At 44.6% G+C, this 27,162-nt stretch overlaps 2 protein-coding genes across 3 annotated transcripts; one reads left to right on the top strand and one right to left on the bottom strand.

Moving 5' to 3' along the window:
• Positions 1-209: 209 nt before the first annotated feature.
• RNF34 (ring finger protein 34) lies at positions 210-10,851 on the bottom strand. 2 transcript variants are annotated; one of them, XM_061466291.1, is made up of 6 exons: positions 10,749-10,851; positions 4,408-4,626; positions 2,693-3,082; positions 2,319-2,375; positions 1,877-2,078; positions 210-505 (listed from the first exon to the last, which is right to left on the bottom strand). In XM_061466291.1, the coding sequence occupies exons 1-6, from the start codon at positions 10,842-10,844 to the stop codon at positions 318-320; spliced, it is 1,152 nt and encodes a 383-aa protein (XP_061322275.1). In that variant the 5' UTR covers positions 10,845-10,851; the 3' UTR covers positions 210-317. The 2 variants fall into 2 exon arrangements, with proteins under 2 accessions (XP_061322275.1, XP_061322276.1); XM_061466292.1 differs by lacking the exon at positions 10,749-10,851 and adding an exon at positions 7,973-8,087.
• A 1,514-nt stretch (positions 10,852-12,365) lies between these two features.
• On the top strand, positions 12,366-26,645 carry ANAPC5 (anaphase promoting complex subunit 5). The gene is made up of 17 exons (XM_061466275.1): positions 12,366-12,610; positions 12,696-12,775; positions 13,603-13,712; positions 14,491-14,689; positions 15,853-15,919; positions 17,235-17,336; positions 17,974-18,164; positions 19,087-19,168; positions 19,889-19,978; positions 20,919-21,100; positions 21,578-21,713; positions 21,950-22,024; positions 23,111-23,232; positions 24,378-24,485; positions 24,998-25,145; positions 25,762-25,924; positions 26,301-26,645. Exons 1-17 carry the CDS (start codon positions 12,407-12,409, stop codon positions 26,513-26,515), a joined length of 2,274 nt encoding a protein of 757 aa, XP_061322259.1. The 5' UTR covers positions 12,366-12,406; the 3' UTR covers positions 26,516-26,645.
• Positions 26,646-27,162: the final 517 nt, after the last annotated feature.

The raw sequence follows: 27,162 nt of genomic DNA, 5'->3' as shown, positions 1-27,162 counted from the left end.
AGGCAAGCAGCGGTGTTCCTGACTGCTTGCTGAGTCGTGAACGCGTTCATTTGAGGTGGCATTATTCAGAAGAGAGCAAGGACTGCTGTAAACAGTTTGATCCAACAGTGTGTGGGGTTGTAAGGCGAGTTACTGTACACACAGGAATTGTCCTGCCCAACCCCGGCATTCAGTTACGCTGTAGAAAAATCCCTCACAAACCTTTAGGATCTTAATCTTCAGAATGGTGTTTATTGAAAAGCTGAAGCGCACCCCAAGGTTCAGCATTCCTGCCCCCAGGAATCCTGGATGGGTGACTGCACCGTTGGGCTTTGGGGTTAAGACTTGAAGACGTGCACGGCCCGGACAACGTACTGTCGGCAGATGGGGCACTCGCTCATCCTCTTGCCACACTTGGTGCACGTCACCATGTGGCCACACTCCAGCAGGACACAGTCGATGACGGCGTCCATGCAGATCCGACACAGGTTGTCGTCGTCATCCGTCAGCTGCATCTTCTCGCCCTCTGAAACCCAACAGAGAAGGGAGATCATGCACTTGGCAGTGGTGCTGCTGCCTGGGCACAGCGGTTTTTCTAATCCACAGCTAAGAATTAGTCTATATTCCTTCAAAAAAGGTGAAGAAACAAGAACGAGAAACCCCCTAAAAAGTGAACAGCCAGTACTTGGATTTGTTCTTTAAACTGGGAGACCATTTTCCATTCAGACTATAATGAGCGTGAAGTAATGTGCTGGATTAACATTCAGAGCGTGTTGGTTTTCCATTTCTGAGCTTATTCTGACTGGCAGAATGCTTTCCTCAGAAGATTAAACACAATAATAATAATAATAATAATAAGGCTTCCACTTCTTAGTCTGCTCTAAGGAAGCTGTGAAGGTGGCAGAACTGAACAAAGCCTGCCAAGTTTCATTGCAAATAGACAAAAGCCCCTGGCAGCAACCAAATGTTCCATCAGACCACGGCAGAAAACCAGGTAAATTTATAAAAATGAGACATTTACAGCTTGATCTGAGGCAGGTTTTCAGTTCTGGTCTATGACCAAATGGAGGGTCTCACTTAAACCATGCTCTCACACCTACTTAAGCCCCGTTTTGATACTCACTTAAGCCCTACTTCAATTATCACAGGCCCTGCAGTGTCTGTGGCTGGGCATTGGCCCAGGGTTGTTAAGTTCTCCAGCCAACCACAGTGCCCCATTCCTCAGAGCCCAGCTGCTGGGGGCAGCATTGAGGAGCCAGGCAGGTGGTTTTGAAGCTGATAATGACACCAAAAAAGTTGCTTTTCAGCATATAACATCTGACCATGAATCGGTCTGTGGACATACAGCAGTCACACAAGGGAAGGACTCCAGTGGTTGAGTGTAAGAGAGGGCAGAACACTCATCACCGAGCTGCGGCCACAGAACCACCTAATGAAAATGTGTACAGAGACTAAACCACTTGAACTTGGACTTTTGCCACTGTAGCTTCTACTTCTTAGCACAATAAAAGACCTGAATTGCTCTGGCCTGTTGGCAGCCACGGAGCAGCTCTCACTGACGCCTTGTGAAACCTAGTAAAGGATGCAGAGGTGCCAAGTTTCATGTTCTCTGAGGAACCGGTTCTCAGTTGTGCAATTTTACCTCCACGGGGAAAGCTGAGATCTCTGAGCTTTGGAAAAAAGGCTTAAAACCCCAGCACAATCCTGGAAAGCTTCATTTAATCCCTTAGAACCACACTGAACTACTCTAGATGAACCCTAGATTGTTAAAACTCACTTTTCCAGTTGGCCCAGGCGTGCAGACCCAAGTTAGATACCAAATCCTTCTGTTAGCAGAACCAGCTACTGGAGACCCCAAAATAAATCTTACAAAAGTGAGAATAAGACATAAACCTACGTGTTTTGTGGTTTTCCTCACTCTCTCTGTATAGCCTGCTCACTTTCTCCACGAGTTCCCATTTTTCACAGCATCCTGAGTAGTTGACAAAGTTACAGGCAAGTATTTCCTTCAGCTGCCGAACACTCAACCCTTCAATGTCTTCCAGACTTGAAATATCAGAGAGAGACGCCCTTGCTCGCTTTCTGGACAGTCCAGGGGTCTGAAACACATCAGTTACATGGTTTTAGCTGTCCTGGTAAGTTCACAGCACCAGATGTGGTGCTGCATTCAGCAACAGCACCTTGGCTAAAGGTCTATTCTTTTTAAAGCAAGTTATGTACAGATACACGTTGTTAGTCACAGCTAACTAATCAGAACAAGGTACTAAATGTGACAGAAACTTCAACACTTCATAGTGTCACAAGGCAAAAATGCATTCTGTGGATAGTTTGCATCTCACCTGCTCTTCTGGACTTTCTTCTTCTTCATTATTGACAGAAGACGTTTCTGTTTGCCCCTGTGTACAAAACAAAACTTATCAGGATAAAACCACTTTATCCCTTATAAAACATCTTCCTTTGTACCAAACTGATCACAGACAAGGACACTCTGAAGTTTCAATTGCTATTAAGCATTATCTGTTCAAGTCACCTCCATCACCTCAACTGGGAATCTTGCCTAATAATCTTCTGTTTTCGGGTCAGAGATAGATAAAAAGAAAAAAGTATATTTCCTGCCACCCCAAGGTGTACCAATTGGCGTTTTATTTTAAAGCCATGCATACCTACTGAAAAAGCTACGCCAGACCATAACCCAACACAGTAATTCCTGTACCCGTAAAGGTGTTCCATTTCCTGTGCTTCCACTTCTGTCTGCAAGTTCTCCTTGAGATGACACCGATACAGACATAGAAAATGGATGAGTAAAAAACCCTGAAGTCTGTGACCGTGACGAGTGCAAGCTGCTAGCGTCCATCTCCTCCTCCGAACCTAAGCCGTGGTGGCACAGCACCAGATCCACCAAGTCTTCCTTCTCTCTGCAAGTATCTGTGGGTATGTTTCTGAGAATCAGGTACTGGCGCAGATCCTTCACTTTCAACCTCATTAACTGAGGGCGCTGAAAAGCTGTTTCTTGCAGCAGGTGGCAAGTGGAACATCTCCTGAGGTTCTCTTGTGAAACCGAGCAAAACGAGCAAAAATCTTTCTTGCAGTCACAGCACACGTGCTGAGGAGAAAGAGAAAACAACCACTCAGCTGGACAAGTAACAAAGGCAGACCCTGTTCTTCCCTTCTCTGGGCTATGTCATTTACTGAAAGCCTTTTCGTTGTCAGTTTTGACAAAGAGCATTTTTAGGATGCAAGTCTAGAAAACTGCCCCATGAAACAGTTGTTTTGTCAAACAGGAGTTCCAGGGAAATCCCACTGCTTCTGTAGCATTCCCGTAAGCTACAACCATATCTGAGGGTTCAGTGAAAAAACATCATGAATAAACAAATGATGAAGTACTCCAGATGTAGTTTAGACAATAAAAGAAATTAAATGCCAGTTAATATCATGGTATGTTAAAATACATCTGAATACACTGAGTGTCACAGCTATATTCACACGTGTAAAAAACAATGTAATCCCCAAACTTTAAAGAACACTTTGCTTCCTCAATTGATTCATAGAACTCAAAGTAAGCTTTAAATGTAGTGAACTGCATGGCAGGTAAGTACTCCCAAATGTCACTTCTGACAAGAGCTTTGTTCACAAGGCTCATACAACACACACAAGCTAGAACAGGCAATGCTTTGAGCAGTGATTTTAAATGGTCACCCCATGCTCTGTGAGCAAATCAAGTTTTTCAGGATCTTAGTAAATTCATATTAGCTTCATAAAACATCCCTACATAATGCTTAATTCAACGTGTTTGCCATGTGAACAACAGGATGCACAGGAAGGGGAAACTGAACACTCAAACTGAGGAATGAGGCTTCATATCTAAAAGAGCTGCAAGGGATTAGGTCACACTGGGCAGTCACACACAGCAACAGTATTAACAAACTCATTTACTAACCCACCAACCCACCTCCAAATGAAGCAAGAGGCTGCGGAAGTGCAATAGCATTTAACAGAACTAAACCTGGTCTGGAAGCAAGCAGAATGACACGAGTATGTCACAGAAAGAAGCTCTACATTGGAAGTTTTTAGCTTTTCCATCACCCAGTTCGTTCACTCCAGTACTCAACCACTATGTGTGGTATCCTCTTCAAAACCAGACTTGTTTTAATGTTTAAGATTCTGAAGCTAAAGCACACATCTTACAAATTAGAATCCTCTAACTTTTAGGTCAGAGCAGATCCTGTGTGTCACCGATTAATGAACATCAGACTCTTCTAATCCTGTCTGACATTAATTTCCTGTGAACTCAGAGTAAAGCACTTACTCCCTTCCCTGGCTCTCTGCCCTGGGTTTCTTTATCTAAAGAAGAATACACATTCATCTCCCAGTATGCCTACAGATCAGCTCCTATGAGTAAAAACATTATGCAATAGGAAATATACTCACTTTTTTCCTAAAAACCGAAAAGGAAAGCCCACAGGCTTTGCAAACTATGTTAGTGCCTGCAGCAGCTGGGGAAGGGTATGCTGAGAAGTCCGTGTTTGGTGCGAATCGGAATGGGCCAGCGCCTCCTCCAAAGCCAGCCTGCTGGCCACGGACCGCTCCAGTCCCCATCACTTCATTCAGCAATCCACAGCAGGAAGCCCACATGGAAGTAGCTCCCGCCTGAAAACATTCACAAAGCAAAAAAAGAGAGTTAATATCTGAAAGCCCACATCAGATGTGCCTTGCTACTGAAGAGCTACTTCAGTCCATCTGTCATCATCCCAGAAGCATGTGGTGCGAATTCCCAGAGCACCAGGCTGAAACAGCCCAATAATCCCCACTTCCCAGCTGCAAGCCAAAGTCGGTGGGATTTGCTTCCAAGAAGCTAACACAGGCACAAGGAGCTTGCTTTTATAACTCCTTTGCTAGCACAGTTGTGTGCAAAAAGGGTAAGGAATGAGGAGGTAATGCAACAACGAAGCAAAGAACAAGACTAACAGCTAGTCACAGGTGAAGGGCAAAACCTGATGAGATGACAAGTAGCAACACGGCAATTTATCATAATTAGAGCAGATCCCCTGCAGGATCCTCTGCAGAACTAACCCAGCTCTTCTATGACTCACACACAACTCTAAAAAAACACCAAAAACCTTTCTGGATTTTCAAACTGGAAAGTATTAAACCAAACCTCATTAGAAATAGTTACACTCCAGTTTCTCTGAGAGGGAAATGTTCTTCAAGACCTTCCCTAGCACAAAATGTCTAACAGAACTTGACTCTAAATGAACTTACTCCATATTGACTAAACTTCAGTTCTGAGTCACACAATCCTTAAAGACTATGAAACCCCCTAAATACATAAATCAATGGCTACTTTTTAGCCTTGGAAGTCTTTGGCACTAGATTCTCTATCAAAAGTGCATATTCTACTAAAGCTGGAATTTGGACTCCAAATTGTTTCAGGTCACATGTTTAATCACTGTCATGTGGCTCACTGAAAGAATCATGTCAAGTTCTTTCTGAAAGGAAGCTGAGTGGTACAACATTTCAACTATATACATATTATATATGTAAGAATATATATATATTCTTAACTATGCTGATTAGAGCTGCTCTGGTTTTCATTCCAGGGAAGCATCTTTTTTTTTTTCCCAAGACACAAAATAATTGCTTTTTGAGACTTCTCACTGCAAAACCTAAACCAACACTTCAGCTCAGTAATGATGGCGCTTTAATTGCTGTAGTAACTGGATTAATTTCTACATTAAGTTGCACATTTACCCTGGACAGAACACGGTCCTGTTTCGTTTATGGGAACATAACACAATATCCTGGGCTATGCCAGGATGTCTCCTTTCAAACCACTGAGCACAACAGGCAAGGAAAGAGTCCTCACTTTGTGGTGAGGAGCAATGCCGTCGGACCAGACGTGTTCTACACCACCACCTTCATGCAAGTGCCTCAAGTACAGAAGATGAGAAGCATCCCTCCAACCCACACAAACCTAGTATTTCACTTTCACTGTTGTAAGCTGACATTAGAAGTGTTGCAATACAGCGAAATAACGAACAGAGTCATTTTGCTCCTAAGCGGTACATCACATGACACTCTGTGCAGTTATAACATCAAATATACATGCAACAAATTAAATTCACTAATTTTACAGGTATTTCAAGAGCAGAATCCATGCCAGGCATGACCAGAAACCTCCATGGCAGTGAGCACCCCATGCACAGGAGAAAACCTCCTCCTCAAGCCTCCTGCAAATGGAGCTCAAGGGAGACAAGCTCCAGTGGCCCTGCCTTGACCCCTGGCCAAGACACAGGTAGCCCCAGCACGTGGCTGCACTCCAGATATACAGAGCACTTGGAGCCTCTCCAGCATGTGATCAGACTTCTCTGGCAATCATTAAACCATCATCAAACCCATGCTTGGTTTCCAATTTCCAATAATAAAGAGTGGAAACAGATCAATAGTAACTTTTCCTATACAAGTTCTGCTTAATTATGCTAGATTATTAGGCAAGAGTTATTCTCTTTCTAGAAATACATTCCAAAAACCAATGATTTAAGCCAAGAGAGAACCAAGTTTTAAAACCTTAAAAAGCAGGGACTTCTGAAAAACAGAGTATTTGTAAATTATTTAATATTTAAAAATTATCAATTTCCCTGGTAGTTTAACACCTGCTTCCTAGACTTGTTTTATCCAAGAGCCTTCAATAAGTGCTCAGACATCACCATCAACACTAAAACAGATACTCTGGACAACTGTTATTTGGATAAATGAACATTGATAGTATCAAAACCTCTCCACACTCACTGCCAAGCATTCAGTCATTTTGAGGTGAGAGGTAAGCAACGTGGCAGCGTTAATTTTCTCCTTAACCTAAGTCAGCTGTGAATGCTTTCTATGCACTTGTGTCTCATTAACCGATAATCGAATTACAGCGTCTAGACTCTTCGTATTACTCTCTAAAGAAATGAGACCATGCTGAGAAGCACCAACACAAGGTGCAAATGAGACACACTAAAACAGAAACTCCTTCCCTCGAGAATTAATTCAAATTTTGTCCGTTTCTGCACCAAAACCTTTCCAACCACATCAGGCACCACTTCCATGTTCTCACACGCTGCTATCCGCTATCTTCTCTCTCCATATGTTATGTGCATCCCATAGAGGCAAAATACAGCCCTGGAACTTCTCTGCTCTCATTTTTGGCTTTAAGGACGTTCAGTAACCTGCTGAGACTCTCCCCTCAGAAAGACAGCACCCCAAGAAGCTGGGAGGCTGCACGCAGCTCCTTCCACACCAGTCCGAGGAGAATGTGCCATCAAAGCCACCAGACCAAGAGGAGAGCAGCAGAAGGGGTGTTTTTCCTCTCTTTGTAGCTGAAATTTCCTCCTTACCCCCATCCTGCGATAAAGCAAAGCTTTCTCAGGAACGCAGCACCCCTCGGAACCCACCGAACTGGCACATCCCCGGTCACCGCAACCCGCAGCCCTCACCTGAACGCACAACCATCACCTCGAAGGCGAAAGAGGCTCCTCTGGGCACCGAACCAGTGGCCGCAGCGGGGCCTCCCCGCACAGCGGCCGGGCGGGGGCCGGCTCCCAACCGCCGCCCGCCTCACAGGCCCAATCCCCACGCACCGCCGCGAGCCCGGCTCCGTCCCGCTCCTTCAGCCGCGGCGGCCGGGGTGGGGGGGTTTGGAAGCGACCGCGGCGCGCACACAGGGGCGGGGGCTCGCCGCGGGCGGCGGCAGCAGGAGCAGGAGGCCCTGCCCGGCTGCTGAGTCAGTGCAGGGCGCTGGGGCTCCTCAGCGAGGCCATGCCCGGCCCGGGGGTCCCTCACTAACGGGGCAGGCCCGGGGCCGGGCAGCGGCCTGGCCTGTGGGAGAGAGGAGGGGCGGTACGGCCCAGCCCGTCCCACCGGGGTCCCGACCCCGTCCCGCGCCGGTTCGTCCCTCTCCTCCGTCCCCGCAGCGAGGGGAACGGCGCTGCCCCGGCCACAGCAACACCCCCTTCACCTTCATGGCCGCTCCGCCGCCGCCTCTCGCTCCCCGGCGCCGTCCGCCCGGGCGCCGACCCCCGCCCCGCGAGGCGCTACGGCGGGCCGCCTCACGGAGGGCGGGTCTTCCCAAGGCGCCGCATGCTATTGGCTGCCCAGCCGCCGACGGCGAGCGGGCGGAGCCAATGGGAGGAGAGGGAGCGCCTGTGCGTTGGCGGGAGAAGAGTGAGGGGGGTAACGGAGGGACCCGACCGGAGGGTGCGGGAGGGAGGAGTTACCGGGGTAACGGGGCTGTGAACACCGACCCAGCAGGGTGGCTGTAACCCGCCAGGCGGGCTTTGAGTGAGGAGACAGGCACGGGGTCAGGCACAGACAGGCATGGGGTCAGGCACAGACAGACACGGGGTCTAAGCACTGACAGACATGGGGTCTAAGCACTGACATGGTGTCCAGCACGTTGCTCACAGAGCTCGGGTCGAGTCTGGCAGTCACCAGAATTCCAAAGTCTCTGCACGTCTGCAAACAAGCAGGGATTGTCAGAGGTGGAATTAAAAGCCCCTGTGCTGTAGGCGAAAGGGCACAGTGCTGATTTTCCTACCAAGCCTTTTGGTGATACTCTTTAAGTAATAGAGAAGAGCTTTGTTATTTAAAGCTCCAGCTCCAGCTAGCTTCTAGATGCCATTATTAGCATCTCAGTGCTGTGAATGGAATATATATATATATAAAATAACAACCACAGGTTGTAAGAACTGAAAGCTTTTCACCAGAGGATTACATTAGAGAAAGCCACACAATACAAACCCAACCAAGCCTTCACGAAAGCTTTACATAAGAGTGCACAAGGCCAAGAATAAAGGAGGCCTTTGCCAAGACGAGGAACAGACAAAAGTGGCTGAAAATAAATTGTGACTGTAAATCAAATTTACCCGCACAGAAGGTTGCATGCAGCCTTTACTAATTCCTGCAGGAAGGAGCTATTTCTGGAGCAAGTCAGATACAAAAACTGAGTAAAGAGAAAAGTGGTATGTAATTGCCACGAGAACAGAACAGTCTTGGCTGCTGTAGCACCAAGAGCAGATACTTTGTGCAGTCCAACTTCTGGGTTTGCACTGACACCATATTTTAATTTGAAATCAGGTCATCTCTTTTTGGAAATGCTTCTGATCCTCAGCAAGATTTTTATAGGCTGTGAACTTTTACACATGATTTAATACAAAATGTCCACACACCCCCCCCCCCCCCCAATAACTTGTCATTTGAGGCAAAGCAGCTGAAAAGAGAGAACAACCTTGTGACTACCATGTTGGAATGAGCAATGGCACGTTTCCCACATTTCTTATGGCAGAGGATGCCTTAAGGCACTGTCGTGGTTTAAGCCCAGCTGGTTACTCAGAGCCACGCAGCCACTCACACACTCCCTCCCCTTTATTCCCCCAAAAAAGAATATAAATCCCATGGGCTGAGATAAAACCAGTCCAGTAACTCAGGTACAATACAAAACTACTACTACCACCACCACCAATAATAATAATGATAGGGGAAATAACAAGGGGAGAGAATATAAAAAGGGGGAAAGAAAAAGAAAACAATAAACACAAGCGATGCACAATACAATTGCTCCCCACCCACCGACCAATACCAGGCTGACCAGAGCAGCGATCTGGCCCTTCTGGGTAACTCCCTCCAGTTTATATACCGGGCATGATGTGCTGTGGTACGGAATATCCCTTTGGCTGCTTTGGGACAGGTGTCCTGTCTCTGCTTCCTCTGAGCTTCTTGTGTCCCCCTTCACTGGCAGAGCATGAGACTGAAAAGTCCTTGATCGGAGTAAGCATTACTTAGCAACAACTGAAAACAGTATGTTATCAGCATCGTTCTCAGACTAAAATTGAAAACACAGCACTGCGCCAGCTACTAAGAAGGAGAAAAATAACTTACAACTGAACCCAGGACAGACACCTTGGAGTATCAGTACAGTTTGGCTTTAGAAACTTCTATGTCACCTGTCAATTCAGAGTCACCCTTAAACTACCAAATCATACACGTATTTTTGTTAATAACCCTAAAATGTGAGAGCTCCTCATGCAGTCACTGTAAGTGGGGTAAAATCTCTGTCCCACAGAGGAGCCAAACTGAGCTGAAACCTAAAAATGTTTCCTTTAGCTCAGCTGAGGACTTGCCAGCAAGAAATCCTCCCAAACACAGATGTTTTAGGGAGTAACGTGGGACTGAGAGAGCTGAGATCTGGTGACTGTGCTGGCAGCTGCAGTTGCCACTCCCACCTTAATTTGGGCAGATCTTGATGAATCATACGTGTAACGTGATATTTTTTGCACTTCTAATGCATTACTGTGTCTAATGCTAATGTGGAGATTGTTTTTACACTCCATCAGCTTCCCTGTGGCTGAAAAGTTGCCTTTGCAGAAGTTCTATTAATAAAAGACTTGCCCTGGCTGAGCCTTCTGTATCGTGCCAAGGAAGCATTAAAAGATTTAAATCTATTAATGCTGATGTCCCATTTCCTTCTGCCACAAACTAACAAGTGGCAATGACTCGCTGCAGCTCAGTAATCCCCCAAGATTTTACACATCATCAGAAGTTATTCTTACCAAGAATATTCCTTTGGGTTTAATGTAACAACTTGCAAATTTTTTTAGTAAAATTAAACAATAATAATAATAATAATGAATTATTGGGGTTTAGTTGGGAATTTCACGTTGGATATTAATACCCATAGCAAGAATCTTTATAGCATTCTCTTTTTATACCAGAGACGCACATCACTTTGGAATTACCTTTGAGAAGGTTTTCAGGCTGCCGAGGCTTGGTTCAACAGGTTCAGAGTTGCACGAAAACACATGGGTCCCCATACCCAGCAGTGGCCATTTCATGTTTCAGCAGCTCAAGCTTATTACTCATCAGCATCAGCCTACTTTAAGTAAAGATAAAAGAGGACTTTTTCAGTTGCATTACCCAATCTTGAGTTTAAACCAACCAAAATAATCTCCTGCTGCTTATTTGGAGGGTTGGCTTTGAGCTGTGTGGGTTTATTTAGATATGCTTTAAAAGCACTTAAAATGCATAACTGTTCCCTGTACCACGCGTTAAAGGGCTGTTAGCAGAGTTCACACGTTGGTTTCAAAGCGTTATACAGGAACACCAGACCCAGATGTATTTGTCATTTCCTTTACCCTCCAAGTTCTGCCTGTGCTGGCTGCATCCAACCGCTGCCTCCTCTCCCACTTCTCCCTGCCAAGGCACTCCACCATTTCAGTGCTTCCTCCCAAACCGCCACACTTCATTTTCAGGAAACGGCAGTAAAATGACCTTTATAACTTAACAGCAGTAGTCATTTCCTGTGTTTCAGATTCAAATGTAGTTCAATAAGTATCAGTTCACTGAGGGTTAGGAAGCTATCATTAATTCTGCCATCAACAACCAGCTACAACATGAATTGTAAATGCATTCTACAAGATTACTCCATGCTTGATTTGCCTCCTCCTCCCCTCGTCACCCCGAGGCGTGAATCAGGAGCAGCTTAACTGGAATCCCCAGGGGCACTCGGATGTATAATAACATTGAGCATTGTTTTGCTCTCACTTGCAAAAATGAGGACTGTTATAATAATTGGAGTAGTTTCCTTAATGAAGCACTTTAACAACTTCTTGAGAAAATTAAAACTTGGGTGTGGAAATATTCCTGTTGCATCATAATTAACGGGCAAGAAATGCAATCTAACAGGAATCAATTCACTCTGTGGTGGGCCCTGCCCATGGCAGAGGGTTGGAATTAGATGACCTTAAGGTCTTTTCCAACCCAGCCAACCCATTCTATGATCCCATGGAGGAAATGCCTGCATGAGAGCACAGATCAGCCCTCCCATATGGGCCAGAGAACCCCACCACGGCCTCCTCCATGCGGCCATGGGGAAACGCCATGTCCTCGCTGCGGTTCTCCTCACCAGGACACACGGTCGACAGCAGGGACACCACCGGTGACCATCGTACCTCCCGCGGAGGGCTGCAGTGCATCCACCGAGGCCCTCGCGGTTTGAGTGCAGGCCCCACCGAGCCGCCGGTCCCCACAGGGCTGTGGCGGGAGCAGCATGGAGGCCTGAGGTAACGAGGGCGGCACGGCCGGGCTGTGGGTGACAGCAGGCAGTGCCCAACCCGCACCGACTCGGGCCATAGCTCCTCCTTCTGTAGCGTGCCCGAAGGGGCTGCGGCCGCTCGGAGGGGCCCCGCACGGTGCACTCAGAGCCCCCCGTTACCCTCAGCACCCATTTCCACCCCGGAACGCCCTCCCGGAGCATCATCCCGCCAACCGGCCCTTCTTGTGGCGGCGCACAGCCCCGCTCTGATTGGGCGCGGTGTGACCCACGTGACGGCGGCGGTAGCGGCGATTGGCTGGCGGGCGAGAGCGCCTTCCCGGTCTGCCGGTGCCGGGTGCCGCCATGGCGAGCGTGCACGAGAGCCTGTACTTCAACCCGATGATGACGAACGGCGTGGTGCACGCCAACGTCTTCGGCATCAAGGACTGGGTCACCCCCTATAAGATGGCGCTGCTGGTGCTCCTGAGCGAGCTGGGTCGTGCCGGCGCGCAGCTGGGCCTGCTGGAGCGGCGCCGGCTCAACCGGCTGCTGCTGCCGCTGCTGCAGGTCGGGGCCTGGGCCTGGGGACGGGGGGGGGGAGGGATGGTGACCGCCACAGCATATCGCGACATGGCGCTCTCCCCTTCCCCAGGGTCCTGACATGCCGCTGTCGCGACTGCGCAAGGCTATCGAGGAGTGCTGCTCGCACCTGGCCAGCTCCGTGCACATCAGGTGGGCGCCGGGGCCGCGACTCCCTTTCCCCGCCTGCCCGAGGGAGACCCGTACCGGGGTGCGGGGTTAGGGGCCCCGCTCAGGGCTTGTGGTGGAGGGAGGCTGCTCAGCGGGGCAGGGTTCTCCAGTGCTGGAAGCTGAGGAGCGCTGCGGATCATCCCGTCGGGTCCTTGTTCCCTGTGGGCAAGGTGAAAACACGGCTGCTGCAAGCAGTGGTTCTGTGGAAGATGGTAAAGGTGCTCTCTGCATGCTCTGTTACAGAGATCTGCCCTGAGAAGTGCTCTGGAACCTGTGAATGAGTAGTTAAAAAGGTGCAGAAACGTACTTCTATAGTTACCTAAGTTGGGGCTTGGGACTAGATGGTTTTTAAGGTCCCTTCCAGCCCACACCACTCTGTGGTTCTAAGCTCTCATAAATAAGTTCTGAAAGGCCCCAAACCCGGACACCACAGCTGTCTGCTTTAAAGTTTGTATGTACAGAAGATCTGTTTTGACACTGTCTAACTCACTGAACAGCAACAGCTTTAAAAATCACTCTGTTTTGGGTACCTATTCATTATATTAAAAGAATAACCATCTTTCCTAATTGTGCTCTTAACTGTTTATAAAGGAAAAAGAACCCAACCAAACCTGATTATTATTATACTTATTATTAATATTTAGTATGTTTTGATTTGGCTTACGAATATAGAACCCTTCTGGGCCTAATGAAGTAGCTGCCACTTGGTTCTGGTTGTGTTTACTCATCTGTATCTGAAATAGAAGAATATTTTATTTGACGCATCTTATCAATGCCCTTAAAAATGTGGGTTTCTTTTCCCTGTTTAGGTTGAAACTTATGGCAGAAGGAGAACTGAAAGATATGGAGCAATTTTTTGATGACCTTTCTGATTCATTTACAGGCACAGAGCCAGAAGTTCATAAAACAAGTGTAGTAGGTAACTAACTGTTACCCGTATTCTGTATTTGATGTGCTATCACTGATGTATGAAGACAGGCTGAGAAAGCTGGGGCTGTTCAGCCTGGAGAAGAGAAGGCTGCGTGGAGACCTCATAGCAGCCTTCCAGTATCTGAAGGGGGGCTATAGGGATGCTGGGGAGGGACTCTTCATTAGGAACTGTAGTGACAGGACAAGGGGTAACGGGTTCAAACTGAAACGGGGGAAGTTTAGATTGGATCTAAGGAGGAAATTCTTTCCTGTTAGGGTGGTGAGGCACTGGAATGGGTTGCCCAGGGAGGCTTTGAATGCTCCATCCCTGGCAGTGTTCAAGGCCAGGTTGGACAGAGCCTTGGGTGCCATGGTTTAGTGTGAGGTGTCCCTGCCTGTGGCAGGGGGTTTGGAACTGGATGATCTTAAGGTCCTTTCCAACCCTAACTATTCTGTGATTCTATGTAATTCACTCAGGAGACAGCTTTGGTTTTCTTTCTGGGGAGGTGTAAAGCTTGCATGATCTGATTTTTCTCTTGCTCGAATGTTTCATATTGTAATGTTCTTACACTGAGCTTAACTTTGCTGTGATCAGGTGGTCTGTGAGATTTGCCACTAAAGTAATACCAGATTTACACCCTCCAGGATAGTCTTATCAGTTGGTAGACTGAGACACTGAAGTGAAATCAAATAATGTGATGTAAGCTTCTGCTTATGATGGTTTCCAGTCTCCTCTCTGAAACAGCGCCCTTACAGGCAGTTGTCATAGCAGATGTTTTCCTTTGCAGGCCTCTTTCTGCGCCATATGATCCTGGCATACAATAAGCTTTCTTTTAGTCAGGTCTATAAACTTTACACTGCGCTTCAGCAGTACTTCCAGAATGATGAGGAGAAAAAAAATGGAATTGATGAGAGTGATATGGACCTGACAAATACGGAGGAATTTGAGGGGAAGATGGAGAAAGAAGAACTCGATCTACCTCTAAGGTGATATGTTAAGTCTTTCCCCACTTCTTAAGAGAATTAAGTCTTATTTCAGATTACTTCTGTATACATCAGAGTAAACTTAAGCTTTGTCCAGATCAAGGTGCTGCTGCTGTTAAACCTTCCAGACTCCACCAGTGGTCATCAAGGTCATGTGTGTGTTCTGTCACTAGCAAATCCAGCTGCAATATTGAGATGTAGTGATTTATAAAGCCTCATGCACACTGGCAGGGCCGGGTGGCTGCTGCGTTTCCTTGGTGCCACCATGTGGTAACACTTTCAAATGACAGCAGTTCTGCCCGTCGTAGAAGATGGCAGGACTGGTTCTCATGCGCTCTTAGTGAATCACAGGTTAAAAGCCAGATGCTGCCCGCAGTTTCCTTCTGTACAGCCCACTGCCGGGTGAATTGTGCTAGTTTGTGAGGCGCTAAAGCCGTTGGAGGCTTTACTTTTGCTTCCAACAAGGAAAGATTGCTCGCTAAGGGAAAGTTAAGCTTAATGGTTTTGGTTTCTCTTGTTGCCCTTCTCCAAATAGAACTCACGTCTATTCATATCAAAAACTGAGAAGCAAACATTGTGAGTTTTCACATGCTAAAGAATTGCTCCACTGTAAGAATAATCCCAAGAGCGTTTTGTGTATCCATGGATTTGAAACTACTTTCTAAACTGTCCTTGTATAAAATTGTGCTTGTGCGTGCTCTGCCACAGCATGAGTCAGTTAACAGCTCTTGGAGCCTGGCTGTCTGCTGTACTTGCTGGCTTTCCTTGGAATAAAGTGGAAACTGCTCTTGCAGAACAGCTGTTTTCTGGAGTGAGGTATGTGGCCCAAGTGCCAGTTCATTTCATTGTGACTGTCTTTGGAAGAAAGGAAAAGCAGAGCAAAGCCACTGGAAGATGGCAACCCCAAATCTTCTATCTGCTCTTTTCCATTGGGTTTTCACATGTATTTAGGGTAATATTCATATTGACTATGGTCTGCAGGTCAAGATTACAACTAAACTGTGTGAAATCATTTATTAAGCTTTCTCCTTTTAGTTTCCTTTCATGCTCTGAGCTGTGATGCCTCCTAAAACTTCATAAAGCAAAAGTGTGCAGTGTCCAATACAATGTATTTCCTTGTATTCTATTTCAGTGCTCTTGTTTCTAACCTGAGTGCTTTTTTGCAGGGAAGAAGAGATATCTTGCAGCGGGCCTCTTTCCCAGAAACAAGCAGAGTATTTTCTTTCTCAGCAGGTATGTTAATTCTGAATACAGCTGAGTGAATGATCTGTAACGTGAATTTCACCTTCAGTCCTATCCACAGTGTCAGGCATGATGTTTTCTTAGATCTGTTAAAGATGTGTTGATAGCTTGCCTGTAGTTGCTCATTATGAGCACTTGGGGCTAAAAGCGCTTTATCTAGACTTGCACACCAGATGATGATGTTTGATGCTGAGAAGGTCACTTCCCTTCCCACTGTTTGCTTTGGATTTGGTGTCTGTGAAATGCGCAGTTTTGTTGATTATTCCAGCTGATAAATACAGAGTGGAGCAGAAATGCACATGGGCACAAATGGCAGTTAAAGCACTGCATGCTTGTAATAACTTATAAAGAGAAACAAAAAAAAGATATAAATAATATAAAATCTAAGTAGAAATACATACAAATATATAAATATAATAAATTGCAAATTATAAATATAAAATATAAATATAATATAAAAGTTAGATCTAATAAGAGATGTTTTGTATACCTTTTAAGAGTTCAAAGTAACTTCCCAGTCCTGTTAGGTTCTTTACCTTTAGAGGTTGCTGAATCTGGTAGCCTGATCATGGCAAAGCTCCTGCAGCTCCATGGCTTCCAGTGCAAGCAGTGTTGAGGCCCAGCATGCTGTCTGTTATCCTCTTCCCCTCTCTGGCTGATGAGGATGAAGTGTGATGAGGATGATTAGTGTGAAATACAAGCACTTGTATGCTTTTGTGTGCGTGTGCTCTCTCGCTCTTGATTTCACCAATAACTGGGCTTATAGTCTCAGTTTATCAAGTAACTGGCCCCTGGATTTGCCTTGCAAAAAGACACAACACACATACAAATGCAGCTCTCAGTTGACCCAAAGGCCCCACAGTCTTTCCATCAGCTGGCTTGGGACTTTCTGCTAGGTCTGGACTTCCTCCAGGTTTTTTATTGATTTACTTGCTGAAGAAACCATGGATTCACTCTTAGTTCCCTGATTGTTTTTGTAAGAAGATGCTTGTAATTCCAGTGAGCAATCCATTGTATTAGTTCTTCAAATTGAAAATTAAACAGAGTTCTTTAAGTACCTTTAAACACTCCTTTAAATAAGCTTTTGTTTCACTTGGTCTCTCTGATCTCAGCAAAGTGAATGCTATAATACAGTATAGCACAAAACTGCCACTGATGTTTCAGTGGCACAGTAAACAGAGCTGTTACAAAATCTCTTTAATGTTACCTCCAAGCAGATAACAAACTGACAAGCATGTATCAAAATACATTTGTAACCCTCTGGATTGTCACTTATCTTACTTTTGCTTTTCAATTTTCATTCCAGGCTTCTTTATTAAAGAATGATGAAACAAAGGCTCTCGCTCCAGCATCCTTACAAAAGGAACTGAACAACTTGTTAAAATTTAATCCAGACTTTGCTGAAGCAGTAAGTGTCTCTTTCTTCATCCAAAATGGTTGTAAAGAGATTTGTTTGCAAAGGGATGGGATTATTTGGGAGTAACTTATTCTGTATTGAAATATAAGCAGATGATAAAAATGCGAGCAAGTTGCATGTAAATGGTCTGAAGTCCTCTCCAGGGTTCCATCTGACTTAAAGAGTTGTCCTGCCCAGGTCCCACAGTGCCAAGAAAAGAATACATAGCTTTAGCATCTCCTTTTTATCTGCACGGCATCTGGAAGCAGTGCTCACAGTTCAAAGTTTCTTCTGCAGTGCGTGCACAGTGGAAGCCATGCCTCCATTCCCTCACTTAGCACATAAATACAGGAATTCTACCTATGTCGAGGTGTCAGGCTTGGTGGGATAGTTCTGACAGCCGGATGTTGGCCTATGGAACACTACCTGTTAGGGCAAATGACCCATTTTATCCAAGTTTTACAGGAATTCTGCACAGGTAGTATCAGCATCACTGCAACTTCTGATCAAGCCCTTTCCTGGCCATGCAGTATTGCAGGGTTGCACTTATTAGGCAACCTTTCTCAATGAGAAGTTACATGGTAATTATAAACATCCCTTTGTTTTAGTAGTTCTGGATAGTTAAAGCTGATTTTGCTTCAATTTTTAGCATTATTTAAGCTACTTAAATAGTCTCAGAGTGCAAGATGTCTTCAGTTCAACCCACAGCCTCCTTCATTACTTTGACCGGTTAATCCTCACTGGAGCAGAAAGCAAAAGCAATGGGGATGAAGGTTATGGTCGGAGTTTGAGATACGCTGCTCTGAACCTGGCTGCACTGCACTGTCGCTTTGGCCACTAGTAAGTCACTGTATTGTACCATGCCACTGAAATTCATCTTGTTTCATCTCGTAAGTGCTGATAGATAGCTCTTCTGTTTGTTCTGAAAATCTGTTCAGGAGAAGAAGGGACTTTAATTTGATAACAGCTTTAGTTGGGTTGGAATTTTCTTGGAATCTTGATTTGTTTGGGTTTGTTTTCATTTTGACATTTATTTGGTTTCCATAATAACTGAGCCATCTCCAGCAGGGTAAGAGTTGACATTTGTCTGTGTCCTTTTGCAACTGTTTCCTGAGTATTTAAGTTCTCCATTGCTACGTTTCCATGACCTCAGAAAGGTCAGTGGACGTGGATGCCTATTTTCAGCTATATTCTCAAGAAACTGGCTGGTTTTCTGTTAACATTCAAATCAGCATAGAGCTGATGATCTCGAAAAGGGATCATTAAAGGAAGAAAAGCCATCTGAGCTTTTTTAGTTTTAAAATGCCATAGGGGTGGGTGTTACTTTATCGATTAAAGCTGGCTCACCCACCTCCATATATGGTTGGCATATATTGACTGTTGCCTGGAGGAATCACGTAAAAGGGCTGGAGATAGGAAGGACATCTGCAAAATTGTGTTTTCTACACAGCCAGATGCTTAACATTGCCCTTGTTCAAACAATAGCTTGGCACGTTGGCCTGTACAGGGTTTGAAAGCCTGCTTGGGGTTATAGTTGTGTTTTTGTAGAGGCATGCAGATGTTGTCTTGCTTATTATCCTCCAGACTAGAATATATTGCTGAAGGGCCAGGAGGAAAATGCAGGCTTTTTCATCAGTCTTTAATCAGAGTTATCTCCTGAGTGCTATATGCATAATTTACATCAATATTCCTCAGTATCGTAATGTTGTATTTTAAGCACTGTGGGAACACTAATATATTCTCCCTTTTTGTTTGCTTCTAGCCAACAGGCTGAACTTGCACTTCAGGAAGCTATCCGAATTGCACAGGAGTCTAATGACCACGTTTGCTTGCAGCACTGCCTGGTAAGGTAGCTGTGTTGAAACAAGGTTAAGCCACCTTTGTGATCTGACCCTTTGCTCAGTGAACTGCTGCAGGGCTACTTTTACAATGGTAGCTCATCAAATTACATCAGTAATTCAAGTATAACTGCCCAGCAATAGGGTGGAAGTGCTTCTGGCAGATGGGTCACACAGAGCACCTGTAGGGGCATCATGGGATGGTTTTGTTGTAGCTCAGGCTTACTTTTTTAAACAGGAGTTGTGATCCTAGAGTACAAAAACCTTCGTACCAAGCCCAAAGTTTAGTCTTACGTGTATTAAAGAGACATAGCATTTCATAAACTTCCTCCTTTCCTCCTGTCTCTTGGATTCTGAAAGGGTAATCAGCCTTCTTTTGAGCAAACAAAAAGGAGGAGGGAAAGACTTAGATACTCTGTATTTTGTTCTGTAATGTATATTATTGGTATGATGAATTGGCATCAATGGTATCCAGTTCCTGCGTTACTTTCTCTGCATTCCCCTGAACCTCCAGTTCAGTGTTGACTGCCTTCAAGCATCGCAGCCGAGCTGCACTTCTGATGTGATTTTGCTGTGCAGCATTAAATAGAGGTTTCCTTAGTATCACATTAATCCTGAAGAGTGGTTGTTATTTCCAGTGGGTTCTTGTGCATTCCGTGCTAAAAGTTTAAAGTGCTGCAGCCCTTGGCTGTCTGCAATGGGACTTAACTTCTCTTTCCTTGCTAGAGCTGGTTGTACATCTTGGAGCAGAAGATATTCGATAGCTGTGTCCTGCTGGAGCACTCTGTAAACAAATCTTTACATTTTGGCTTGCCAGTAAGTTCATTTCAATTATCCTTAACTTTATTCCAGGGAAAACACATGTGGTGAGGGGAGCGTGGGAGGAGGTTTGGGTTTTGTGGCTGGCCTACTCAAAATACATAACTGAATGTAAGCGAATCTCACTCCAAAATCCAGCTGTTTCTATTAGTTTTACTCCTCACATTAACAAACCAGAGTTCAGTTGCTTTAATGCCAGTGCATTATTGCAAGCCTCACTGTTTTTCCTTCTCATTTGTTTGGTTTTCAGGCAGAAAAACTCTGTGGCTTCTGGCCCGCCCCCATGCACCATTTTGGCCTTAGGCCCATAGCGCAATCTGCTGGGGCTCAAAGGGAGGTTCTTAGAGAATCATAGAACAACTCGGTGCTGGTGCCTCTGGCAGGGCTTTGAACGCATGTTTACTTGTAGGGCTCTGTCCCAGCTGTGAGATCTTGCAAGGCAGCCCTCCCCTTTGACAGTTTTGCACCATGGATGTTTAGTTCTATCTCCCCCAAGATCTGCAAGCTCTTTCTTAAGAGAATTGTTCTAAAAGGAGCTAAACTGCTGATGTTGGGAGATGAGAGCAGGCATGGCTGCTTGGTGGGGAAGGGGGGGGAAGGCTCTGTGTTTTCACAGCTGTTTCATCGCTGGAGAAATCCAGGTACAAGTCCTGTCATCTTCTTTAAGACTTCTATGTGGAGGAGTGGAAATTACCTTTCACATCTAACAAAATGGCATTCACATGCGTGTGGGTGTGCATAAGTGGGTATTTCAAGAAATGCCTGGAGCAGTGTTCCTTTGTCTGTACTGAATAACATCATCCCTTTTTCTCTGGGATTTTTTTCCCCTTAGTTCAGAACTCTTGCTCCAGTGTAATTTGCAAGTGTAGTGGACTCTGTTTGCAGTCTTTCAGTACTGTTGTATATATATGTATATATATGCTTTTTTTCTTCCCAGTACCTTGCTTCCCTGGGAATACAGTCCTTGGTTCAGCAAAGAGCTTTTGCAGGGAAGGCTGCCAACAAACTAATGGATGCCTTAAAAGATTCTGATCTGTTGCACTGGAAACACAGCTTGTCAGAGCTTATTGATATTAGTATAGCACAGAAGACTGCCATTTGGAGATTGTATGGCCGCAGGTATTTTGTTTCTTTTGAACTCTTGGGTTAGCTCACTGTACTTGTTAGCACATAATGCATTATGAGTTATTTATACAGGTGCAACAAGTGACTGTGTCTCTTCAGTGCACTAAAATAAAGCAATCAGACTCTGATTCAGTACAGGCTGAGAGCAATTACTTCCATTCTGTTGTGTTCCTCTGAAATTCATACTGGAGAAGAGACTGAGTTTCCATTTAGCAGTGGCAAATAGATTGTAAGTTGTTCCTGTGCCCGTTACCAGCATCTCTGTGCTTAGACGGTGTGCAGCTTTTGGTGTGTAGTACTTGATGTGCATGTGTAGTCCAGAGTTCCTGGATAGCAGTGGTTTTACAAGCTTCCATTCTCTCCCAGGTCCTTGACTTGCCAGAAAATGCAGGCTATTGTCATAACAAGAACATAGATTAAAAATAGTTGTGTTTATTGCTTGAAAGCTAAAAGATGTTTCTCTCGCACAAGCACCATGGCACTCCAACAAGCCCAGACATTGCTGAGCATGAACAGCCTGGAGGCTGTGAATGTGGGCGTTCAGCAGAATAACACAGAGTCCTTTGCTGTAGTACTGTGTCACCTGGCGGAGCTGCACGCAGAGCAGGTGAGGTTTATGGCTATTCATGCAAAATGTCATTTGGGCGAGAGGACGTGTGGGTGTTATTGACAGGGAGTGCGAGACTTGACTTGTGTTTTGTTCTGACTTTAATGTCTGCACTGGGGGCAAAGAAAATGCAGGCTTTGGCTCAGCAGGTTCTGGCTGTGAAGGTTGTGTTGCAATGAAGGGGAGCGGCGCTTGCCCCGGTGTCCATTAATCACAGTGCTCCTTCTGTCTTACAGGGATACTTTGCAGCTGCTTCTGAAATATTGAAACACCTGAAGGAAAGATTCCCTCCCAACAGTCAACATGCACAGGTAGAATGTCATTTAGCTTGTAAATCATGTAACTATTATACAACAGGACCTGAATTCCATTGCACCTGAATTCTTTCCTCTGTATGCCTTAGGCTATACATTGGATAATTTCACTTGGCTCATGACCTCACAGGAAGTTGTATGGCATAAACTTTGCTACAGAAGCATGAAAAAGATGCCCTGTTGTTTTGAGACTGGTGAGACATTTATCTCACCCTAGCTTCCTAAGAAAAAGCTTTTTGAATAGAAATGTCATTGATGAGAGGAATGTGCATCTGCTTCATGAGCACATATAGGAGTTACATGCTGTGCATTGATTTGGAGCTTCAAACTTCTGTTTAATTGATGCTGCTTATCTTGATATACTGCAATCCAGAAATAACAGAGAATAGGGTGGAGTTTGTGTAACTCTGGTAAACACATTAACACATGAGTCTAAGACAGTATTTACATTGAAGTTTTCAAGATTCTGTTAAATATAGTTTGGTCCCTTTCACTACAGAACAAGTCTACTTGTTACATAGGCCTATAGGGATGCTGGAGAGGGACTCTTCATTAGGGACTGTAGTGACAGGACAAGGGGTAACGGGTTCAGACTTAAACAGGGGAAGTTTAGATTGGATATAAGGAGGAACTTCTTACTGTAAGGGTGGTGAGGCATTGGAATGGGTTGCCCAGGGAGGTTGTGAATGCTCCATCCCTGGCAGTGTTCAAGGCCAGGTTGGACGAATCCTTGAGTGAGGTGGTTTAGTGTGAGGTGTCCCTGCCCATGGCAGGGGGGTTGGAACTGGATGATCTTAAGGTCCCTTCCAACCCTAACCATTCTATGATTCTACTTGTTTAGTAATGATTCAGAAGAGCTTTTGTACTTAAAATGCAGTCAAATAGGTGGGCTTTGGTATTGAAACATTAATCCAGACCTGAGCCATTTTCCATTGAGGATAGCAATATGGTAAATCCAGTAACTGCAGGGTGACAGTTGTGTCTAGAAATAAATATGCACAGGGAAAAAGTCAATTCTAACTTGGGATTAGAAAATGAGTTGGGCACAACTTCTAAAACTTGTTCCTGGTGTTCTTTGTTTAGCTTTGGATGCTGTTTGATCAGAAAATACAGTTTGAGAGAGCCATGAATGATGGCAGATACCATATAGCAGATTCTCTTGTAGCTGGAATTACAGCACTGAATAGCATTGAAGGCGTGTACAGGTAAGAAATCATGACTCTGCATACACTTGCAGGTGTCTGCCATAAAGACAATGAAAAGTTTAGCAAAATGATAGCTCTGTTCTGTGTGCTTACATGTTCTTCCCTTTCCAGAGCTAAGTGGAGTCATGTTGTCTATTCTGAAGTGCTTATTCCATTAGAGTATTTCCTGCAATAATGATTTCCAGTCGTTTCTCTGGACACTTTAAGAACTGCAGTAGCACTGCTGAAGTTGGTGTTATTCTAGAGCTGTAGGTCTGTTGTGAGAACACAAAATACTTCTTTGAAATCTGCCATCGTAACTGTGCTCAAACCTAAGCACAAAGCAGATTTTTATGTCAAGCAGCTAGGGATGGATCTCAGGCCTGCTCTGAGCTTGAGTGTCTTCATCTGTGTCCTGGTTTCTACAGCTATGAAATGGAGCAATATGTTTTTTCACTCCCTTTAATGGGTTCTTGTTCCTAAATGAGAAAGATGTGTTAGAAATATGTAGAGTTAAAACTTGGTGTTTGAGAGCCTGAAAACCAACTTCCTGATAAAAGCAATTTCTTGTTGATGAGGCAGAACACTTACAGACATAACCAGTGCCAGTAAGCCAGAAGATCAGTATTCAAGCTGTGGGACCTGATGTTTGTCCTTCTGGAATTGGACTGTTTTGTGATTCCCCTGATCTTTACGTGTTCTACTCAGTGTCTGCGTTCAGGGCGTTTGTACACATCCCCTACTGCTGTGTACTTGCTTCTCATTTCCCTGTTCTCGCTCTTTCCCGGTTGCTCCATATCCTTGTTAGTTCAAGCCAATTTTAGCTACTTTACCTCATACCTGTTTTTCTTACAGCTAATTAATTGTGCTTTCTAGCTTGCATGCGCTGCCTGTTTGGCCTTTGGTTTTGGCAATCCCTGTTTTCTGTCTGAAGCTGTTGTATGAGTGTGATCCTTTCTGCCTGGGAGTTGTCCAGCTGGAATCAGAGATGCCTGTTTTTCCCCGTCAGCATGTACACCATGTGTACACTTTGTCAGAACACCATTCTGCAGTTACAAGAAACAGAGGGTCACCAATAGACACCTATTTTACTTATGTTCTGAAGAGCAGAGTTGTATCTAAAACACAAAACCACAATCAGTGATGTTTTCTTTCCACCACGGCAGAAAAGCCATTGTCTTGAAAGCCCAAAATCAAATGTCAGAGGCACACAGACTTTTGCAGAAATTGTTGATCCACTGCCAGAAAATCAAGAACACAGAGATGGTGATTAGGTAAGAATGTTGTATTTTCAGAGTATTAAAGCCACTTTGCAGTGATGAGAATCAGCCATTTCCATTTGCCTGTGTTCTAACCTCACTACTCTTCAGATTACCTACTGTGATTTGGAGATTTAAAAATAATTTCATTTATTAATCATGGTATGGAGGAATCCTCAAAATATTGTGGAATTGGAATCTTGTCATTTTAAATATGTAAACTGAAAGGCAGTAGACTTCAAGCTGCATAAAGACATACGCAAGAAGAGGGAAACACTGCATCCAGAATAAATAGGAAATAGAAATGCATGTGGGTAGTTGTACCTTTGTGGTGACCTTCAGAGTAGTTGCAGTGTTGTTTAATCCTTTTGGATATCAATGGCATCTCATCTTAAGGATGTAATTTAAGTTTATTGTATGTGCAGTAATGTAATTCATAATAAAATCAATACCATTATGGATCGAAGAAACAAGTGAAGGTGTTTTATCAAAGGAAAAGTTTGTAATTCTTTCCCCGTTTTGGTTAGTGTACTCCTGTCAATAGCAGAGCTCTACTGGAGATCTTCATGTCATACCATTGCCTTGCCTGTCCTGCTGCAGGCTCTTGCCCTCTCTCGAGAATATAGCCTCCAGTACTTGGCTTCTGAAACTGTGCTGAACTTGGCTTTCTCCCAGGTATGCCTGAGTTGTGTTTTCACGGGGCTGTAGGGCAACATTTATTCTGGGGATCTGGATACTGGTTTTACTCCTGCAAGATTTAAGAATGCAGCCTTGTTGGAATTGAGTTATTGACTCTGAGGAAGTATATTCTAAATGTAGGATCTTGTGAGGAAGATAATAGAAGTTGAGTTTCATGTGTATCACTAAGATGTGTAGTTATTGCATATAATTAAGCAGGCAAGCATAAATTGCCCCTGCCTTAATTTCTTCAGTTGTTATTCTTTGTGCTGGTATTTTGGCTTTCTAGTAGCTCACTTTGGCATGTGTTTGAATTAAAAATAACACTTGTAATGGAGTTCAGTTATATTGTTGATTTTGAGCTGGCAGAGACGTGGTTGTCAGCATTGACTGTGGTAGAGAAGCCATGCTTAATCATTTCAAATAGCAGCTTGTTTCTCCTAGTAAGTTTTGATTTAAAAGAAGATTGTGGGGGAAAAATACACATAAATATACATCCTTGTCTATAGTGCACTTGTTGTTAGAAGCAGATGTGATGTCTGTTGCTCTTCTCTGAAGAAGCTGCTCTTACCAGTGGATTCCAGTATTAGACCAGCAAGTATTTCTCTTTCAGCTGATCCTTGGCATCCCTGAACAAGCCCTGAATATTCTGCACATGGCAATAGAACCTGTGTTGGCCCACGGAGCTGTCCTGGACAAAGGCTGTGCCATGTTCTTGGTGGCCAAATGTCAGGTGGCTTCTGCAGCATCCTACACACCACAGAAGAAGGTTGAAGGTAGAGTGGAGAGGGATTTTCCTTGCTGACATTTGCTGAGAAGTGCAACCCAGTGTATTAGACTGGGGTCTTGCTACACAATCACCATTGAAAACACTGAATGATATAGCAGTTGTGTTACCTAGATTTAAGATAGCAAAATGAGTTATTCAACAGCCACGATGTTTATAGTGGAGTCTTGTTTATCCGCATACCTTCACACCCATGGTTTGCAGCAAAGGCTGAATAACAGAACTGAAAGAGCATGTTGCTAAGACACAAATTGTTTTGAAAAGCTGAGGAATTTGTCATTGGGCTCCTCAGAATTGAGCTGTATCACTTGGAATTGTTATGGTGATCTTATCTTAAATGTGACTGTCCCACTTTCTTTCCACAGCTTTGGAATCTGCTATCTTGAATTTAAATGAAGCCAAGACTTATTTTGCCAAAGTGGACTGTAAAGAGCAACTCAGAGACGTCCTCTACTTCCAAGCCCGGCTGTTCCACACCCTAGGCAAGACCCAGGAAAGGAACAAATGTGCCATGTTGTTCCGTCAGTTGCACCAGGAGCTGCCGGCACACGGTGTCCCCTTGATCAATGCCTTCAAGTGATGCATTTAAAGATGAGATTTGTTTGTTTTCCTGGGTTGTGGGTTTTTTTTTTACAAGTGTCTTTTTATTATATTCGGTATTCCATGTTTCGAAATGACTGCCAATAAATCATGGTCTTCTATTGAACAAACTTGCATTTTGTGTGCAATGACATAAGGGAAAGCATGGCTTTCCACCCATTTCACTTGTATTCTGTACTTGTAATTAAGAATAAGAATTGAACAGGGGAAAATGGACAGACTTTCTTGTCTGCATGATAAACACACCGAGGGGAATGGTGCTGTCACAATGAAGTAATATCTGTTCTTTGTTGTGACATTTTCAGAGCTTTACGAACGCTAAGGAACAAAACTAGTGGAAAATGTATGGGAAGCTGCTTTGTTCTTGTTTCAAGTGGTATAGAATGGGTCTTGTTTAAAACATGTCCTTGCATTTAACCTGTCTACAGTCGCTGTTTACTCCATAGAAACAGATGGTGCTGGCAGAAGGGGAAAAAAAACAGGATTCAGTTGAAGTCTAATGGTGCAGAGTCCCGGCGTTGTTCTGTGTGTCCTTGTGCAAAGAGGAGCTGAGAGAAGTGATGAACAGCCCCAGCACAGCTCATTGTACTTGTTCTCCTGTAGGTGCTGGTGTAATTTACCTGCTCT

This window comes from Pezoporus flaviventris, unplaced genomic scaffold (assembly GCF_033815535.1).
Source record: "Pezoporus flaviventris isolate CSIRO_AGI_PZ_B2104156 unplaced genomic scaffold, CSIRO_AGI_Pfla_v1 ptg000041l, whole genome shotgun sequence".
In the NCBI taxonomy this organism is placed as follows: Eukaryota; Metazoa; Chordata; class Aves; order Psittaciformes; family Psittacidae; genus Pezoporus; species Pezoporus flaviventris.
The sequence above is the reverse complement of the archived record's forward strand: the minus strand, read 5'-3'. Positions and strand labels throughout refer to the sequence as shown.

What these genes read in the sequence shown, in the direction of transcription:
- RNF34 (XM_061466291.1), bottom strand. Translation starts at nt 10,844, where the DNA reads ATGAAATGGCCACTGCTGGGTATGGGGACCCATGTGTTTTCGTGCAAC. An exon ending in GAAATGGAACACCTTTACGG is followed by an intron (nt 2,376 to 2,692) that starts GTACAGGAATTA and finishes TTTTGTACACAG; the next exon opens with GGGCAAACAGAAACGTCTTC. An exon ending in AAGAAAGTCCAGAAGAGCAG is followed by an intron (nt 2,079 to 2,318) that starts GTGAGATGCAAA and finishes GATGTGTTTCAG; the next exon opens with ACCCCTGGACTGTCCAGAAA.
- ANAPC5 (XM_061466275.1), top strand. Translation starts at nt 12,407, where the DNA reads ATGGCGAGCGTGCACGAGAGCCTGTACTTCAACCCGATGATGACGAAC. An exon ending in TTTGCTTGCAGCACTGCCTG is followed by an intron (nt 19,169 to 19,888) that starts GTAAGGTAGCTG and finishes TTTCCTTGCTAG; the next exon opens with AGCTGGTTGTACATCTTGGA. An exon ending in TGGAGATTGTATGGCCGCAG is followed by an intron (nt 21,101 to 21,577) that starts GTATTTTGTTTC and finishes CTCTCGCACAAG; the next exon opens with CACCATGGCACTCCAACAAG.